This window comes from Aulonocara stuartgranti (assembly GCF_965226115.1).
Source record: "Aulonocara stuartgranti genome assembly, chromosome: 8".
NCBI classification, from domain to species: Eukaryota; Metazoa; Chordata; class Actinopteri; order Cichliformes; family Cichlidae; genus Aulonocara; species Aulonocara stuartgranti.
The window spans coordinates 23373443-23393944 of NC_138959.1; the positions used below are offsets into that span (position 1 = coordinate 23373443).

The window sequence follows — 20502 nt, forward strand, 5'->3', positions numbered from 1 at the left end:
TTGTTCCCTGTCAAGATGATCCCACACTGCTTCAGTAATGTTGAGGTCTGAGCTTTGGGGAGACCAATCCATGAATGGTTGTATCCCATTGCGTGTTTTTCTGTCCAGGTATGCTTTTACCGCATTACTGAAAAATTAAGCTCAAGAACACTTTAAAAAAATATAAGTCTGTCCACTTTGAAGCAAAGTTCTGAAAAATGAAGCGTTGTATAGGAATAAATTTATGAACTGCTAATCAACACTCTGTTGTCTTATGACTGACTGGATTTTGTAGCCATCCACTCACTCCAGCGAAGACAACCCCAACATTCTGGCAGACGTTGAAGATGGCTGGCAGATTCTGTTTCTCCACTGTAGCTCTAACTTGTACTTACATTGCTGAAGAGGTCCCGGTGTAGCTTCAGATTGTACAATCATTGCCATAGAACTTGTGCCACAACATATAGAAGCAGAAATACAGCTTAGACGTCACTGTTGTGTATGCAGTATGTTTAGAATGCAGCCATTTCCATATCAGTTAAACTATCAATCAATCATTCTTGCGGTGTATTACCTTTGTACTTACCTAAGATATCATGAGAATTTTTTTTGTGCGGACTAAGAATGCTGAATCTGGGGTGAGTGGCCATGAAATGTGAGAAGAATTGACATGGCTGTTTTTCTCAGACTGTTCATCAGTCATTCTGTCTAAAAGGCTTTGGAGCTGTCAGGAACACATGAAAGAAACAAGCAATCAGGTTATCGTCCAACAATCAAACCACCAAGGTCTGCGTGTGCTTAAAAATCCAAGCTCAGTTTAATGACTTGTTTTTTGTTTTTTTTTATATATATATTTATATATTATTCCTACAAATACTGGTTTTCACCACTTTGAAAAACGTTCACTTTCCTTAGTAAACCAAGAAAGCTAGAAATATCCTACAGTGAAAAAGAAAGACAAAGACAAACCATTGTTGACCAAACAAAAAACAAAAAAATAAAAAAAAGAAAGAAAATCACAAAAAGACATGAAAATAACAGTTAAATGAAATTAAAAACAACATCCTGTACAAACACTATGGGCCAATAATTTAAGAAAATAGTGTCTCTAAATATTGCTTTGTACCTCCACTGACCAGGTCCGCTCTGTATTAACACCAGGCAGTTCATATGGCGACCGCAGTGGGCGCTAATAACCCAGGCGCTGATGTCACTCCAGGGGTTATGGGGTCAAGCTGCAGCCAGAGAAATATTTGTCGTTCTCTTCTTCTCTGGCTGTTTTGGCAGTAACAATACAAAGACAAGGGATGGTCACACTACTACAGTACTGTACTCCTTATGAAACCAAGGATGTTTTTACTGTTTGTTGTAGTTTTACCATTATTACTTTCTACAGCATTATTACTAGAACTATCACCATCACAGACACACAGAGTGCATCGTGTGTTTATGTGTGTGGAGGGTTCGTCCGGCTGTGTGTGTGTGTGTGCGCGTGTGTGTGTATTCGAGTATTGGTGTTCAGTGCTCAGAGCTTGTTTTCTCAAAGGAGAAGCTGGGAAGAGTTAATAACTTGGAGTTGGTGTTGGGGTTCGGTGAACCTCCGTCCTGTCCTGAACCCTCTCCGACTGCCAGGTCAAAGGAGTCCTTGGAGTCACTGGAGGGTGCTCTCCTCCTCAGGTAGGTGTCCCGGTTGGGTAGGGGAGGGGGCATCCCTAACCCAGTCAGTCCCATGCCACCGAGCCCACCCAGGCATGGGTAGAGGCCAGACTGGGGTTCCAGTCCCTCAGGGGGGTCCACAGATATACAGGGTGGGCTCATTTTCTTCTTGCGGCGGGGGGAGGTCTGAGCGGGGATCTGGCTTTGAATCTGCAGGCTGTCGGCCCGAGACACAAAGCCGGAGGAGGTGGAGTTGGTGCTGCACTGGGGGCTGGAATCAACCGGAGAGCAGACTTCCACAGAGTGGCGCCGTGGGTCGTCCAGCCAGGAGTAAGGGCGGGGGCGGGGCAGGAGGGCGTTGCGGCCCTGCGTGTCAGCGCTGTGGAACCTCTTCAGCTGCCTCAAACATGGACTCCGACTTTCCTGGCAGCCCGCGTAGCTGCCGTAACCCTCGTTCCCGCCGCTGCTGCTGCTGTCCTCGGCCGTGATGTCATCGCTGCCGGCCAACACCACCTGGTTAATGAGGGACACTTCCCGATCCTCTGACACCTCCTGCTGGGGTGGCCTGGCGGGTATGGGAGGGGGAGGCGAAGGGCAGGGGGAGTAGGAGGCGAGGCAATGCTGGTCGTGGTGCTGGGTGTGCACTGTGCTGGGACGTGATGGTTTAGGGGAGGCGCCCGGTGTGGCAGGGACCAGGCACAGAGCTGGTTGTTGAGGAGTAGGGTGTTGATGATGATGGTAGGGAGAGGGAGAGGTAGAGGAGATGGAGGGGATAGGGGATGGAGGGAGGCCAAGAGAGGCCACATTCACGAGTCCTTCACTGCTTTCCCCTACGTCGGTACAAAGGGCCTCCTGAGAATCAGTAGACACTGCAACCTGGAGAACGGGTGGGGGGAGGGGAATTAAAGTAAATGTGCAATGAGAGGAAGGTCGGGAGGGGGAAGGGGGATGAGAGGGGGGAGATTGGTTAGTGATAGATGATGAGGGTGAGAAGCAGCAGTTTGGGTCAAAGTTCACAGTCTGACCAGCTCACTGTCACAGTCCTCTGTGTACTATTTTAGTTTTCTAAGAAACATTATTGTGATAATTGTAAGATGATGTTGCTCAATGCCAATATTTCAGATTAAGATTTCTCAAGAGTAACTTGGGTAAGAAACATCTGACATTAGCGGATACTTTCTGTGCTTTCACATTCATGTGTTGAAGGTTTAAAGTTACTCTGTGCTCTGACGTTTAAAAAAGAAGCCAAAAAAACGTAGTAAATATTTGTGTCACGTAGGCATTGTAAGATTTATGTCTCATTCTTCAGTTCAATTCATTTTAATTCAATTCAGTTTTATTGAGAGGCACTTCATAATGTAAGGTAAAGACCCTACTATCTGATTTAATTTTGAAAGTAAACCTTTTTGCATTTTTTTCATGCAAAATAATGAGAAAATTATGGTTGCCTTGGGAGGTCAAACACACTGCAACTTAAGGAAACCGGTAAATTTAAAACGCTGCAAAAAGCCAGAAACCAAAACACGTGAAGGATCGCACTGAGACGCGTTTACACGACGCAAAGAAATCTTCAGCATCGTGAGGGAGATAAAGATGTGAGGTAATATGTCTTTTAATCATGTGATTCATATAATACTGTAGCTACATGTTTGCTGTTAGCCATTTACTGTTAGCTTGGTACTTCTGCAATTCATTTATTTATATAGTACCAAATCACAACAGCAGTTGCCACAAGGAACTTTATACTGTAAGGTAAAGACACTAAAGTGAGACAAAGAAAACCCCAACAATCAAATCGCCTTTCAGTGAGCACTTGGTGACAGTGGGAAGGCAAAACTCCCTTTTAACAGGAAGAAACCTCCGGCACAACCAGGCTCAGGGAGGGGCGACCATCTGCCATGTATGTTAGAGGTTGCAGTTCTGCAACTGTTTTGTCACCTTATTGTCACCGAAGAAACACTTCCATTTTGTTTTTTTAGTTTTAGTTTGGGAGTTTTGTTCTGTGCTTTTGGGGTTTATTTGTTTGTTTTTTGTGAGCTTTTGTGGCACTTCTGTTGTGTTTTATTCAACTTCCATTGTGTGTTGTTTTTTTTCTATTTACATTTTGTTTTGCGTGCTTTTGCAGCATTGGCTGGTGTTTTCCCAAGTTGCAGGGCCACCATAGCAAACTGCAAAAGGACTACTTTTATGACAAATCATAATGTGAGACATAGAAATCTTACAATACTTAAAAATTGCCACAACATCATAAATAGCTTGGAGTCCAATACGCAGCCAAAACTGTTGCAATTTTTAAGTAGGTAATTTTATTCTTTAAACTAAGAAACAAAAAAGTGTTAAGTACAAGCAATTATTTCAGTGTTTATGTTTTCGACTATTTTTTCTACTTCCAGATCAGCGTGATGGCACAAAGACGGGATATTCCTAATATGGTCATCTCAGGCTACGTCCACACTAACCCGGATAGATTTGAAAATGGCGTTATCGTCGTTGTGCATCCACATTGAAACGGCCGAAAACGCTTACGTTCCAGTACTGCGCATGCGTAAAACGCAAGAAGATTCGGCCTGGCTCATTTTTGTCTGCCGTTTATTTACTTTCGGGCTCGTTGAAACGTCACGGCAAAATGGCGAGGAAAAGCACCGCGTTTTTTAAATGGACTAACAATGAGGTGGAGTTGTTGCTGCGAGTAACACAAAAGTACAAAGTTGCAAAAGCGAAGTGAAATTGAAGAATTTGAAGAAAAGCTAACTGAAGCATGTACAAACTGATATTAATCTTTAATAGGGCTGTCAAAATTGAGAGCAAACAAAAAAACTGCTGTATAATGCCCTCCGCTATCTTTCTTTAATTGGTCACATGACTGCATCACATGACTAAAATGCGTCATCGTTTTCGAAAGTCTCCGTTTTCGCTGTCCACACTGTGACGCGAAAGCACTGTCTTCAAATGTATTTGTTTTCGAGAGCGTTTTGAAAACGCTGTGTTTTCCTTCGGGGGAAAACGCAGACTCAGTGTGGACAGGAGGCCAAAATGGAGAGAAAACAATGCGTTTTCAAACAAAAACGCATTCGTGTGGACGTAGCCTCAGGCACACAGCTCTGTATGTTTGTGACAGGCAGAGTTAATTGGAGGACTCCTTTATAGGCAGACAATCTAACACACAGGTGTCGAACTCTAGGCCTCGAAGGCTGCTGTCCTGCTTGTTTTCCAACTAACCTGCCCTGGTAGCTTCTTACTGGCAAAGCACACCTGATCCAGGTAATCAGCAGCAGGTAGAGCAGGGATATCTCAAAAACAAGCAGGATACCAGCCCGAGGACTGGAGTTTGACACCCCTGATCTAACATGTCTCATTCCAGTATACTACAAATAAAGATTATTATGCTCGTTGTATCATGCAAAGATCTAGCAGTCTCGGTCGTTGTGTCCTTGGGCAAGACACTTCACCTACCGCCTACTGGTGTTGGCCAGAGGGGCCGATGGCGCGATATGGCAGCCTCACCTCTGTCAGTCTGCCCCAGGGCAGCTGTGGCTACAACTGTAGCTTGCCTTCACCAGTGTGTGAATGTGAGAGTGAATGAATAGTGGAATTGTAAAGCGCTTTGAGGAGTCCCGAAAAGTGCTATATAAATGCAATCCATTATTATTATTATTATTAGTAGTAGTAGATTTAGAGAAAGATGACCCAGGTAGATGTTTCGGCACATTACATTCATCTGAATAATTTACCCTGAATTTTAAGGCATATATTTTCACTAATTCAACTAATAACTCAGTCCATTAATAAGGTTTCGAACAATATAGCTAAACACATATGTGAATAATATTTTAAAGAACGAAGGTAGCTGGGAAAAGTGTATAGTATTTTATTGTTTTGATTATTGTTTTGTTATATTTTGGGGTTTTTTATGGACTGATTGACCGCTGGCTGAAACGGTGAGCTCCGAGCCAGACCAAATGACCATCTAACCTTTGACCATTCATACAAAACCCTGTTAGCCGTCAGCACTGCAGTTTCACGAAGAGTTTGCAACCAATTGTGACCCTTATCTCTATTCAGAACCATGTACAGGGTGTGAGGCCAGCAGGCTGAGGGAAAACAGTAGTGGAAAGGTCAATAAGCACAGTGGTTGCTAAAATGTCCCGATGAACTCATGACTTTTTCTTCATCTCTCACAGACTTGGGAGAGGGCATTGATAGCAGGGTGCTTGAATCTAACAGTGTTGAATTGGGTCAGCTCGAATATGCTCTTAAATCTATAGAGATGAGGAAATAAAACATGCATGAGTTTTAGAGCACAGCACTCGGAGCAGTGTTTGGATTTATGGGGGTTTCCCTGCATGAGAATGCTGTAACCACAGTGACACCAAGTGGGCAAAGGTATCACAAGCAGGCCTGGCCAATCACCAGCCACAGCAATGCAACACCAGGTAGGAAATCATAAGAGTGCACACTGGAACGAAGCTTAAAAGGATCACCCTGTCAAAGTTCATTTTTCAAAACTATTTTTATAAGCAAAACTGACTTAATAGTACCACACTCAACTATTAATAACTATTAAAGCACTAACCTAGGCAATACAAAATTCTCTGGTGCTCAATAATCATGATTCTGAGTAGAAAATAGCCAAATGCAACTGGACAGCACTTGCTGTTTTGTAGCAATCCCCTGAGTTGTATTTGTTTGTAATATATTAAGTGCACCGTACCATGAGTGACATAGCCACACTACACCTGTATCTTGCTGCAATACATTCTATCATGTGACTGGAAGATCCAGTTACGAGATGCTATGTAGTTCCAGTCACTTGCACAAATCAATAAACTCTCACTAAGTTAGCTCCTTACAGGCTAACTAGCTACCTGTTGAGAAAGTTAAAGATACTCTGTGGCTGATGCTTAGCAGTAGACAAACATTTGGGTCAATGAGTGGCAAAGAAGGGAGGGGGGCAAGAGAGGACTCTATTTGTGTGTGTGTGTGTGTGTGTGTGTGTGTGTGTGTGTGTGTGTGTGTGTGTGTGTGTGTGTGTGTGTGTGTGTGTGAATGCAATAGTGTGTTTGTTGGGCTGTCTCTCTGAAGATGAACATGGAGTCCAGTGTTTCTGAAAGGCCCAGTGGTAACTAAAGTCTACTGTCTGTTTCAGAAACAGGAGTATCTGTGTTTGAACAGAAGCTCAGGGTCGGGCGGCTTTTGGGCCCAGCTGAGCTGAGATCAAAGACCAACAGATACAGTGTGGAAAAATGAGACAGCAGATCAGTTAAACCCCAGGAAGAAGAAGACAGACAGAGGGGGGAAAGTGAATATGTTTAGAACATCCAACATGGAAAGCTTTAAATGATTCTCTTTCATGGAGTTTTAGAGCCACTCTTGGGATAGACTCTTTTGAATTAAGATTAAAGGCCTGATTTATCAAAAAAGGCATATTATAGGAGCATTAATTTCTGTTTGATAAAGCTGACAATTAATATTCCAAATGTGATTATATGATAAAGTTTTCCTTTTTGGTTAGTTTTGGTGATGTTTTTAAATAAGTTATGGCTGGGAATTTTGCGGATGTCTTTGCTGAGGCATTCTCTATCTGGATACCTCAAGGACCCGACAGGCTTTCAGGCTGCTTATTATCTAATTTGAAAGATAGTAAAGAACCTTACTATGCGTTTCCTTATCTGGACCACGGAGTAGATAAAAATGGTTATATAAAAATGTGAAAGGTTGCATGCAGAACTGGATGGCTATCACTGCTTTAGCACATGCTAATTTTTCTTGTTGTGATATAAAGTGTTTTAAAAGTCTTGAGCCACCCCTCATTTCTTAATACTTTGCTAGAGAAATGGAAAATAGCTGCAGAGATTTATTGAAAGATGTGTGTTACAATCTCGTGGAATGGAAATGCAGTATATAAGGCAATGCAGTTCTAACACGCTTGATATTTGACTATTATTTTTTAACACATACACTCCCTGAACTCTTTTAGGTAAGCTTTCTTGTAAATTCTTTAAATACTTTCAAGGAATATTTCTCAAGGCTTGGAAGGCATTCAAATGAGCAGTTATGCTAACACAAGATTATATAACAAAAAAATCAATACTACTCACAAAAATGCTCTCATCAGTTAGTTTAGAGTGGAACTAAATTGTGCCATATTGACAATTTTCATTAGATGTTGGTAGAAAGTTGTTTTCTTTTTTATTTGGACTGAACTAAGCTAGCTGGCCTGTGTAGCGCAGCTTGAAAGGGCAAGGTTAGCTAAAACCTTTTTTATGCTATGCTAACTGTGCTATGCTAACTTTGGTACAGAAAAGTGTATTTCCTTTCATTTTAATTTTGAGATTTCATCAGCATCTTATTTATATTTATATATATTAAACTGTTATTAATAATAACACTGTAATAAATAAAATAAATAAATAAATTTAAAAAACAGTGTAGGAGGCATGTTTTCTTATTATGGTTTATGGTGAAAATGAAGACACAATAAAACAATACTACCTAATACACTAAACGTTGAGCATAGTTAATACTTGTAGCCACAAATATCTGCAAAAATAAGGCTTGATCGTTTCATGTAAAACTGCCATTATGTATCAAATTGTTTTAATATTATATTTAATAACAGGTACTAATATTTTGTTATAATGCATAATTTTTTTTTTTATTATAAGTTAGTGATTCAGCGTTATAGAAGAAAGCAGGAAAAAACGAAACTTTCTTTTTAGCTATTATGGTTTAAAAATAACTGCTTTCCATTCAATATATTATCATTTTTCTCCCAGAGTGGTTCTAATACTCATAACTCATATCCCACCGATTCCACTGGCAGCGAACAGTAAAAACTCCAGCAGTTTGTATAAGCCTGTATAGAGTTTGGTATGAACAGACAGTTAAGGACCACAGTCAAGTATAGACATATAATACAGATATGTATTATCACACTAAGTAGTAAAAAGACAGGATAAAACTAGAAAAGTAAATTTGGAGTCAAGTGAAAATCTGAAGCAGTGTGTTTTGCTCACCTGTCTGCGTAGCGTACGGCTAAATGTGTGTGTGCGTCTAGACGGTGGGTTTCGTGGTATACTCTCTGAATCTGAGTGGCTGTGTGGGCTGATGGGTCTGAAGAGGTCTGTGGGAACAGTCAGCTGCTGGGAAAACTCCGCGGGTTGTGAACGCACCGAGCCACTGGAGCCTGCACACAAAGCACAGTGCTGGCACCTTCAGTGAATACACAACAGTTACAGTAGGTGTGTTTACCTTAGATAAAATAACCTCCTCATGCCACAATGCTTTATGTTAAAAATCAAGCCCACCCATTTCTGTTCTGTCCTAATGAAACACATTCTACGCTAAATGACATTAAAGAGAAATGTGGCATTACCCGATTGGGCCCTGTGAGTGCCCAGTATGTGCTGGGGCCCCTGTGGGTGTGCTGCAGTGGGAGATGTTTGCCCCACGGGCTGTGGCGAGAGGAACATGTAGCTGTCGTTGGGTAGGGAGTGCGTGCGTCCCACCGCAGGCTTTCTGACGCTCAACAGGTTGTCGTCCCGAAGCGCCCCAGAACCAAGCTGCTCCGCCTGGGGAAGCAGAGAAAACAATCAGGGTCACCCAGAACAAGAAGAGCCTGGGCTGCTCTTTAACTCACTTACTCTCACACTCTTACCAGTACACTCACAGGTTGTCAACTGTCATCAGCATACACAGAAAACACAGAGGATCTTTGCACATTGGAGTTGACTGGCACAGAGCTGCCACAGATCACAGAAACATTTCCAATTCCTTTTTTAAAGCATGTGACACTCTGCTTCTTGTGTCTGCTTTTAGCCCGTCGGTCGTATAACTTTACATTAAGCCGTGATTGTGTGTCAGCTAGGGCAGTGTCCTGCAGCCTGACCCATTAAAGAATCAGTTCCCATTCAGCACAGAGCTACAGGGGGTCCAACACACTTTACAACCCTGTAGCAAACACACGGCAGCTCAGAGGAGACTGAAAAGTACACCACCAGAGGACAGCATACAGCACATCCACAGAAGTAGGCTGACAGGAAAGGACTGCGAGAAAAGACGAAGACTCACACGTAAAGCACAAAGGAAAAGAAAGAAGGAGGGGAGAGAACAGAGTTTACACACAGAGAGAGAAGAAAGTGAAAAAAGTAGTCAAAAGAGAAAAAACTGCAAACTGGCAGGTAAGGAGGCGCACTACTCTACTGGACTGGACTGGACTGGACTGGAAAGTAAAACACACCAGGCTGAAAAGGCGGAATGAGAAATAAAGATAAATTTGTTTCACCAGGGTACTTCAAAGCCACTTGAACACCTCTACCTCTTCACTCCATTGTCTTTATTTTTCTATTGCATTTGTCCCAGAACAATCCAATTAAGAGCACCTCGTTGGCCAGCGCTCTTTTTTTCTTATGATATACGTATTAATTCAGCAGCAACGCTGAGCCAAGGTGGCAGTGACCCTCTCTGGTCATGAAGCCATGTGATCATTAATGACCCAAACCGGTGGTTAATAATACTCTGACACCCAGACGACATTCAATTTCATTTTCAGAGCCTGTAGGATGGCGTGTCATAGAGGGATCTATAGATTAATTGCAGTGAGGACACATACATGGGCTGCAGTGCATGACGACATGTTCAAAGAAAATAATGAACGGGGTCATGACAAAGAATGCCAGGATGTGGAAGATGCCTTTTACCAAGACCCTTACTCACTGTTATACTTAACACAACGTCTCATTTGTTTAGCAGTTGTCACGCGTCAACTATGGTTTAAGTGACCCATTGTTATTGTATGTGCAAGTGTAAGCTTTCCACATTTTATTTATTTAATTATTTGGAATCAGTTACATAGAAAACAGAAAAAGTTCTCCACTCATATTTCCCATATTAGATCCAATTTTGACAAGTTCAATAAAGTCTCACACGTTCCCAGAATCTGTCTATAAAGTTTAAACTAAAAAAAAAGATTGGTTGTTTTTTTGCTATGCTTATACATTTTTTAATCTCAGCTCCAAATAAGCTGTTTTAGTATCTGTAGCTTCGAAAATGAGCTGCTGCTGGCCACGCCCCCATTTCAGAACAGTTTAGGTCCCAATTCATAGGCCGCATCCTTCTGAGGCCGCATTTGAAGGCCGATTACGTCACAGCTAGGCAACAAAGTCTGTCCTAATTTGAAGGCTGCTCCAAATGCGACCGACTAATACATCCTTCATTTCCCTGAATTTGAGGGATGGTCGGGTGTATCCTTCGTGGCCCAAACTATCCCAGAATTCATAGCGCGGCCCAGCCAATTCCAGTTTCCAACAATGGCGGCAGCTACTTAGTTTTAATATTACTCTTATTACTCTTTCTGGGTCACAAAATAAACTTTTAACATATTTTTAGGCGAGAATGTAGCCGTGTAAACTTCAAATATCAGCTCGGTTTATCAAGACATCGCATATTTGCAAAAGTGCTCCGACGTTTTCTGAGACGTCTGTTACCCACCAGCTCAATAGCTGACTGGGAGGTTGAGGCTCATTAGAGCCGGTGAGAACAACTAACTCCCAGCACATTGTTTTCAGGCCCCAGCGGTCTTTTCGCTACTCAGGTTAAACAGGTTAAACACCGATTTACTCAGGAACAAATAAAACACTGAAAAAAGCCAAACAATAACACTTAGATAACTTAAAAATGTTATTGTTTGGCCTTTGTCAGTGTTTTATTTGTTCCTGAGTAAATCGGTTTGGCTGAGATTAAAGTTTTCACACAGCTGAATAAATGTCAAACAGAAAACTGATTAAACAGAAGTGTGAGATGGTCGAGAATTTACTCCAATGTCCTGTTATATATTAGTGAGTGAGGAGCAGACAGCTGAGTTTATTAAACTCCACCGAGACAGTTGGTGACGCAAATCTGAAGGCTAGACCGTCCCATTTCGCAGCCTCGTACTTCCGGCCCTCCTGGTCTTTGAAAGACCTGGCTCACGTAGACCGCGAAGGCCGGGTCCTCCGAAGGATGCGGCCTATGATTGGGACATAGCTTTAGAAGCAGCAACTTTAGCAAAGAAATCCAAATACACAACATGGCCGACTCCAGATAGAATTGTAATGAGCTGCACGCCAAAGAGCTCATTCAGACGTTCTATGAAGAAAGAAAAACAAGTGTGTGGCTTTTACTTATTTTCAAAAATAAGTAATTAGTGGTACATATAAATGCTATCTTCTTTTTTTAAAAATATATTTTTAGCTAATTTAGCATCCAGTTGGCTTCCCCTTGTTAAACCCCAGTGTGTAAGCTTGGTGGTGGGGAGGGTCAGGTGACTTTGGAAATACCCAGTGAAGGAGACAGTACAAGCCACTGCAGCGGGGAAGGAGAAGAAATAACAATGGAGAAAGATGAAGAGAGGAACTGTCAGTACATTGCATTCCAGAGTGGTTAGAAATAGGGGGTTAAAATCATCAGGGGTTGAGTCGTCTGTCAGAGCTAGGGACCAGGAATTCTCAGAGGCCAGAGACAGAGCATCCATCTCCGCTAGAGGGATCTAGGCAGGAAGAGACAACCGCTGGTGAGCAGAGAAAACAAAGGTGCACTCTGTGCAGTACATAAATAGAAGGACGTTACACAGATAAAACCTGAAACTAACAGAACAATACAAGTTTAAAAAAAACACCACATATAAACTAGAAGTATGTAGCAGAGCAAAACAACAGAGGAAGAAGGACAAACTAAAAAAACACCAAAAAACGGCTGTATTTAGTCAGCTGTTAGTGGACTTTTTTTGTGACACAGGCACAGCAGAGAGATTCTTTAACAGCGAAATATGATGCCAGTAAGACATTACACGACAGCACTGGGATTCATTTACATTAAGTACTAAATGGCACATTTAATTGCTTATGTTGCTAAAGAAGAAGAATCCAAATAACCTAATTTTCTAGGGACCTCTTGTAAAACACCTCAGAGATTGAAACACTCAGAGATGAAGCCAAAGTCTTCAGTATTTCTGGCTTACGGAGCCCCGCAAGGGACATGGGAGAAAAAAAAATTACGATGAACATTTGCGAGATCTTGAAAAAGTTGAATTCCAACAATGACGGCAGCTACGTAGTTGTAATATTACTCTTTCTGGGTCACAAAATAAACTTTAAAGATATTTTGAGGCGTGAATGTAGTTGTGTAAACGTCAAATATCTGCTAAAACCTTTGCATGATCCCCCAGTTTGTTTTGCGAGATCTCGCAAAAGTCCGTCTTAATTTTCTTTTTCTCCCATGTCCCTTGCGGGGCTCCATACTGGCTCATGTAAAAGGAGCTGCTATTTTCTTTTTTTGCCTTCACACTGGTTTAACAGGGGAAATTTTTTCTGTCAGGCAAATGGGTCATTCGTGAATAAAAATGCAGGGACTGAAACATATCAGAAGGAGAACATTGCCCTGTGGCATCTAACGCTGAGATCTCAAACCCATTTAAAGCTTTTAGAAGATGGGGGTTTTACAGCGCTAATGTAATTGTGCCAAATTTGGCTTCAAATGAGAAAAACAGGCACCCAGATGCATTATTCAGTGGCTCAAGTGATCCATAGCCTATTGATTGAGCCACATCTGTGCAGGATTTAACAGTGTGTGATCTGCTGGCTTTAGGTGGTTATCACTCTGCTGTGACTGACTGGCAAATGACACAATCACCTGAGTAAATGCACAAGCATTGTCACGTCCTCATACAGATACAGAGACACGTTGTGTAGGGGAGACGGGCAAACTTTAAACCACGCCAGTGAGGCTGCAGAAGCAGACCAAAAACCTGCCAAGCATGAATGAGTGTAAGTGAATGAGGGAATGAGCTCATAGTTGAGGCGGGACATGACGCACTGTGCTTTGGTGGGCAGCGAGGCTGGTTAGTAAGGGGAAAATATTCAATGAAGAAGAATGCCAGTACAAAAATGGTAATGGCTGTAGGGCTGCAGGATATTAAACAGACAGGGATGTCTTTATTTAATAAAACTGAGTTCTTTGGACAGTTCATACTTCTGCTTGCTGCTTTCTAGGCTAAGGCTTATGCATATACTGTAAAAAACTATTTGCCCCCATCCTCATTACTTGTATTTTTTTACTTCCATGTTTTAGATCAGGAGTGAGGAACTCCAGGCCTCAAGGGCCGGTGTCCTGCAGGTTTTAGATATTACCCTGGGTCAACACAGCTGAATCAAATGATTAGTTCATTACCAGGCCCCTGGAGAACTTCAAGACATGTTGAGGAGGTCATTGAGCCATTTAAATCAGCTGTGTTGCATCAAGGACACATGTAAAACCTGCAGGACACCGGCCCTTGAGGCCTGGAGTTGGACAGCCCTGTTTTAGATCATCAAATAAAATGTAATATTATACAAAGGCAAGGAAATACAAAATGCAGTTGTTTGATAATGACTTCAATTAGTGGGAAAGAATGCTATCCAAACCTTACCTATGTGGAAAAAGTGAAACATGTAAGTGTGACAAACATGCTTTGAGTGAATTAAGTATTTGATCCCCTACAACTCAGCCAGAATAACCACAGAATCTGTTTCTCACATACTTAATCCTTCAGCATCATGGGCCAAAGACCGGTCAGAAAACAGGGACAAGACTGTTGACTTACACAAGGCTGAAATCGTCTACAAGACCAACAGCGAGAAGCTCGGTGAGAACTGGTAGAAATATAAAATTAACATCATTAAAATTTTGCCTCATGGGATGAGAATGATCGTGAAAAAGATGGTGAATCAACCTGAACGCAAGCACGGGAGGAACTTGTTAATGATCTGAAGGCAGTATACCATACTGTAATGGATATTACAGTCCCTGCAGGGTCCCTTTGTTCAAGAATGCACATGTACACACGTCTTAAGTTTGCCAGTGAACATCTAAATAATTCAGAGAAGGTTTAGGAGATGAATTGAGTTGCTTGGCATCAACTCGAGCTGCCGTGTTTGGAGGAAGAGAAATGCTGAGTACGGCCTAAAGAACACCATCTACCCTGTCAAGCACAGAGTTGGAAACATTATGCTTTGGTGCTCTTTCTGCTAATGGGTCTAGGTTGAGTTTAGCACATCAAGGGGCCTTGTACTGTAAAATCTTGGATGAGAACCTCTTTCCCTCAGCTGGGTCATGCATGGATCTTTCAACATGACAGTGACCCAAAACATACCATCACAGCAACAAAGCAGTGGCTAAAGAAGAAGCACATTAAGGCCATGGAGTGGCCTAGCCAGTCTCTAGACCTCATTGCTATAGAAAATCTGTGGAGGAAGCTCAAGCTTAAAGTTGCCTAAAAACCAGCCAAGAAACCCAAAGGATTTAGAAAGTTTCTGTAAAGAGGAGTGGTCCAACATCTCAGCATAGATGTGTGCAAACCTGGTGACCAACTGTGAGAAACATCTTACCACTGTACTTGCCAACAAGGGTTTAATAATAATAACTCAATAAATAATGAGTCATGTTTTACCTGGGAATCAAATACTCATTTTACTCAGTGATATGTAAATCAATTATGTAATGTGCTTTTATAAGACCATCATAAAAATTAGAGAGTGTTCATTTCTTTGTAAGCGAGCAAACAAATTCAGCAGGGTATTAAATAATTACCTTTTTTCTCTAAACTAGGTGCAAACACACCCATCTCTTGATTAATGTTCTTTTAATTGATGACATCACTATCTCTGCTGCCTATTTAAACACTTTATAAAACATTATTAGCATCAGTTAAAACTCTTTCTTTTTTTGATGCACTACAGTCCAACTAACTAGTAAATAATCAATTAGTACACCTTTGTTTTTCATTTTATGATCTATAGTATCCATATTATCTATATTACCTTTATACTTATGACCCAAAGCTCAGTTGTACAATCAATACTTCATTTATTATCGATCGATAATTTGTAGTGTTACTAAAACAAGTGTGTGTATTATATTAATAGCATCAGATGTGACAGTACAAGATAAATATTAGTATTTTCGTTACTTCGTACTTGAGCAGCCCTACATGGTGCACACAGATAAAGACACTACAAAACCACATATGACATGGAGGAGGCGATCCATCAGGGATGCTTCTGGTGATTATTGACCTTCTTGTCGGTGCTGTGCTTGCTGGGCTTGGGGGGCAGCGCGTAGTAGTGGCAGATAGAGCCGGACAGGTTGTCCATGAGACTCATCTCCCCCTCCATTGAACCCTGGATGACCAGGGAGACCGAGTCAAAGAGTGCCCTCCGCTGGACAAACTTGGATAATGCAGAGAGAATAGAGAGAGAGAGCGGAGACAGAAATAGAGGAAAAAAGAAAAGAAAAAAGAAGAAGACAAGGACAGGGGGAGAGTTACATACAAAGATACACGAATAAGTATGGATAGAAGAATGGATCACAAAGAAAAGGACAGTCAGTCAGGCAGAAACAGTTATAGAAACCCAAAAGACAAGAGAAACATCTCAGAGGGAACAATGCTCTCTTGTGGGCTGCTAAGGGCTTCTTACTAAATGACCTGTCGAATCTTTCAAATTGCACAGCAATGTAGTAAACAAACACCCTTAACACTCAAACCCACAAGGGGGCACTACAAGACTGCAGCAGAGCAGGTCTTCAACAAGGCTGGGGAGAAGAGTGTGACTTAGCCGCTCACGTTTTGGGAGAGGAGCATAGGGAAGAAGGATAAGATCTTAGGGAGGGAGGGATAACGATAGCGAAACCTCTATTTCCTATCCCCCAAAGTTCCCCGTTGTCTGGAAATAGCTGTTGAAGTGAACAACAAGGCCCTGTGGTCCAGCTTTCCCATGGCACTGTGACCTGTCTGTGACTGGCATGTCCTCTAGAGGGATCAGCTAAACACAGACACACACATAACCACACACACACACGTAGCCGTGAATGCACACAAATTGTAAAGCATCCCGATATGGGCCAGTGTGGGTCACACAGCATAATAAATCTGCACAGCTATATTTTCTGGATGTGACTGTGCATAACCAAGAAAGACCCAGACATTTGCAAACTAGCGTCTGATATGCGAGGGAGCTATGTCCAGTCCTGCGTAGTGCACGTGCAGCAGACAAAGATCTTCACCTGAGAGCTTCAAAATATGACAACCGTTTTGGGTACGTTTCAGATAAATGCATCCATTTGTATTCTGAGATGATGCCAGGCTGTCTGGTAAACACAGCCTAATATAGCCATCCCTGGCTTGGTTTATTTATGGGTGGACTACAGTTATTGTACCGAGACCAGCGAAGAGCAAGTAATCAACTTTTTTAGATGGCGTGCCACATTCTCAGCATTACTCAGCGCGAGCTGCTGAATCAACTAATGGTTTGAACCAGAGTTAGAGGTAACGACAATGAAGGGGTCATCTAACGAGCCTCACAGCCTGGCTCCGGTCCCAGCAGTGTCCAAATCATCTTATAATGCACAACAGAATTAAAAATCATGTTTCCAGCTTGGTACAAGCTAAGCTGAGTAACTGAATTAGGTCTGTTCTTTTTTTAATGGGATTATCTGGCAAATAATAGTGATGCTTTGTTGTGAAGTACAGATTAACTTTTTTTGAGAGACAGAGAGAGAAAAAAAAGATTAGTTTGGCGACAAGATTCTTTACCTCCAGTTGGGGCTCTGTGCATGAAGGGGATTCTGCTCTGATGCCTACAGAGTCTCTGGTTATATCGGCAGTGGGTGAATCCATAGGACCATCCCTTTCCTGCTCTGTATCCACTCCTCTGGGAGACCTCCAGGGGGAACCCCCAGAGCTTGACCTGTCCATACCCAGTGTCAGAGGGTTGAGCTGGGGTGACCTTGCTGCTATGTCCCCCGCTTCCATCTCCAGTTCCATCATCTCCGCCTCCAGCTCTGCCTCTTCCTTGGCTTCCTTGTTGCTCTCCTCCAGGTGCTTCATCAGTACTGCGATGACCACATTGACCAGGACAAACTGAGCGGTCAGGACAAAGGAGACGAAGTAGATGGGAGAAACCACAGTGTTGTAGCAGGTGCCTGTATCTTGGGCGCAGTCCCTCAACGTATCCTGGAAAGACCGTACAGACGGTGGATTTAATAGTATTCTAGTTAAATGTTCTAGTTAAGAACATGCACCTACAGGTGGGTGACCATTCGCAGCCGATGATCATTACAACAGCAAGAAGAACAACTTTGTAAGAACAACTTTGTACTGGGTTGCAGTGACCCCTCACTCAAGTTGGCTTACTGATGGATTTAGCTACTGGATGTCTGCCAGGTGTCACCTAAGCTAATTTTAATCACTGATGTTAGGCTGGTCTGTGGTGTTTTTACCTCTGGGAGCATTTTAAAGTGAATTATCTCACCATTAATAATGCTTCCTGGTTAACTCTACTAACACACCATCCAAAATATCTGTGCTTTGATTTTGGTGGTGAAGATCCAGTATTTTATTCATGTGTTACTAATTAGCATGAATCTGTGTTTGTTTAAAATCAACTTACGCTCATAACTTAGCTGTACATCCTCCTATGGCTTATTCAGTAACACTGGGGAATAAACAGGACGGCATCCTCCTTGAGACTTGGAAATATCGGTCATTGCCTTGTAATTGCACTGATTTTTGTTGCTGTTAGAGCATGTGGAACTCTCAACTTCTGGGTGACCTCTTTCGAGCATAAGGCAATCTGCCTGCAAACAACACTGCAACTGCGACTGCAATCACTCTCAAAGTGCTGAAGGTTTGCAAAAACTGACTGCCAACACAGTGCAATTATCTAACTCAGTCTTTCTGCAGTAGGAAACTCCACTCAACTGGTTGCATTCTGATTGCAGAGCACTTCTGTCATTTTGCCGTTGAATCACAGTCCTACAGCAACTACTTCACAATTCGTGGAAGAATTTCTGTTGCAAACACACAAGATTCTGATTGGAACCTGAATATAAGTAGTCAATGTGAATGTTTGTGTATGCAGATGGCAACAGATTTCCATTGTGTGCCACTTTATCAGATAATTGATAATTGTATGTATTTGCTAGCTTGACCCCATTTAACTGCAAACTGATTGTCTTAATAGCATTTTGTCGTTTTCTTAAACAACAAAATCACTTTGAAGACAGAAACTGAGCTGTGGCAAACCTGGTCCCCATTTTCAATGTAACCATGTCATAGCAAAATTGCGAGTTCATTGCACTCTGTCCCAATAAGGTGCGTCATGCTGTGATCTCCAACCACAGTCCTCCAAACTGTAAATGCAGTATTATTTGAATATAGTCTCATCTGGCTACAAAAATACGATGGCCGCACTAAAGACTGACATCCGTTTTTTAGTTTTTAAACCAGAAGTTGACATTATGAACAACTTATATACAAAAAATTGAGTATGGTTTGAAGGTCCGAATGTGATGTTTTTTTCATCCATTACAAGCACATTCATATTGCGGAGTCATTTTAAAACAGAACTGGACCTGCAGAATGTGCAGATACAAAAGAGTGAATGTAGAGTATGAGTGGTCTATGGATCTGAAACTGCAGAGTTGGTTTCACCTTCATTATGCCATTCCAGTTGTCTCCAGTGGAAACTCTGAAGAGCAGCAGAAAGGCCATCCCAAAGTTTTTAAATGTAGCGTAGCGCCCCAGACCCTCACAGGGGTGGAGTTCATCACAAACTGCAGAGACAAAAGGGAAGTGGGAGGAGATAAACAAAAAGAGGATTAGCCAGAGAGTAAAAGAGAATGAAACAAAAAAAGATAGCAGTGTTCACGGCTTTCAGTTGGATTTTCCTATAATAAAATAGTTACTGTGATAGCATTTTATAGCTCTGAAAGCTTCAAGATAAAATTAAGGAGATCAATATAGTATTTCAACAAAGGATTCGAGGAAGCAATTAATATCAGATGAATTAAACCCACAGAGGGGAGAGTTAAATGCTCGGTGTATGCCCGTGAATGACCTGAGTGGAAACTAAGAGATTTCATTTTCTTCTTTTTCTACTGCCTGCACAGTATCTCTTTATTGTGCATGTGTTCTTACTTAAGTCACCAAACAGCTCCACTCCCAGCGCTGCAAAGATAAAGAAGAGGAGCATGAAGAGAAGACCCAGATTGCCCACCTGCAGGGAGACAACAGGAAGGAAGAGAGCGATTAGTCAGAGGAGATAAAGCCCAGGGAAAATAAACCAATAAGGAGGGACAACAAACTTCTCATTCGGAGGCAGGGTAGAATGGAGGATGGTTCTAGAGCAGTTAGAGAAAGTATAAGATAAGCTGTAGTGACTGAGCATTTGTTAAATAAACACATCTCCTATCCAAGCGAATGCATGCTTCAATGATGTGAATGAGTGTCTGACAGAAAGCAGGTAAAGATGGACAGCACCACAGCGTCAGCGCTGCCATCTAGTGCTGCTGACATCACTCACAGCCAGTTGTTTATTGTATTCGGGTTGTTTATTTTGTTAATTTGAAAATTAGTTAATGTGTTACAATCTAGACAACTAGCATGATCTGGTTATTCATCTGGAAAATAATAAATTGACAATGAGTGCAGGTAGGCTGTGCATAAAAGATTGGTGTTGCTTTTGGGTTTGAAAAGTTAAGTCAGTGGGGATGTGCCGTAACCTTGCATTCTTTCTGAAGGGGGCAACTCCTCTGGACTCCAACTGTGTACAAGTCTATTGTGGAGTCTGAGTTCATCTCAGTGGCTAGTTTAAGTCTCTCCGAGGACAACATGACTTTCATTTTGTAAATGATCTTTTTCAAGCAGGCCAGCATCGTGACTGATGTGTCCAGTTTCAAAATGCTAAATCTGAAGGGCTATCTATTTATCGTAGGGTAAATCAATCTGTATGATAATAAGGGTAAATGTGATTTAGTTAACAACCGGTGGTGTAACCCTGCCAACATAACAATCAA

The 20502-nt window shown here is 41.9% G+C and overlaps 1 protein-coding gene across 4 annotated transcripts in view; it reads right to left on the reverse strand.

The window, feature by feature from the left end:
• Window positions 1-772: 772 nt before the first annotated feature.
• Window positions 773-20502, reverse strand: part of cacna1g (calcium channel, voltage-dependent, T type, alpha 1G subunit) — a 214964-nt gene continuing 195234 nt past the window's right edge. For all 4 annotated transcript variants that reach the window (XM_082543656.1, XM_082543655.1, XM_082543657.1 and 1 more), the window contains 8 exons: window positions 19625-19703; window positions 19139-19260; window positions 17240-17659; window positions 15723-15875; window positions 12038-12160; window positions 9011-9206; window positions 8652-8821; window positions 773-2511 (listed from right to left, as the gene is read on the reverse strand). In XM_082543656.1, the coding sequence (XP_082399782.1) occupies window positions 1498-2511; window positions 8652-8821; window positions 9011-9206; window positions 12038-12160; window positions 15723-15875; window positions 17240-17659; window positions 19139-19260; window positions 19625-19703 (2277 nt within the window). In that variant the 3' untranslated portion in view covers window positions 773-1497. The remainder of the gene's footprint in view (window positions 2512-8651; window positions 8822-9010; window positions 9207-12037; window positions 12161-15722; window positions 15876-17239; window positions 17660-19138; window positions 19261-19624; window positions 19704-20502) is intronic.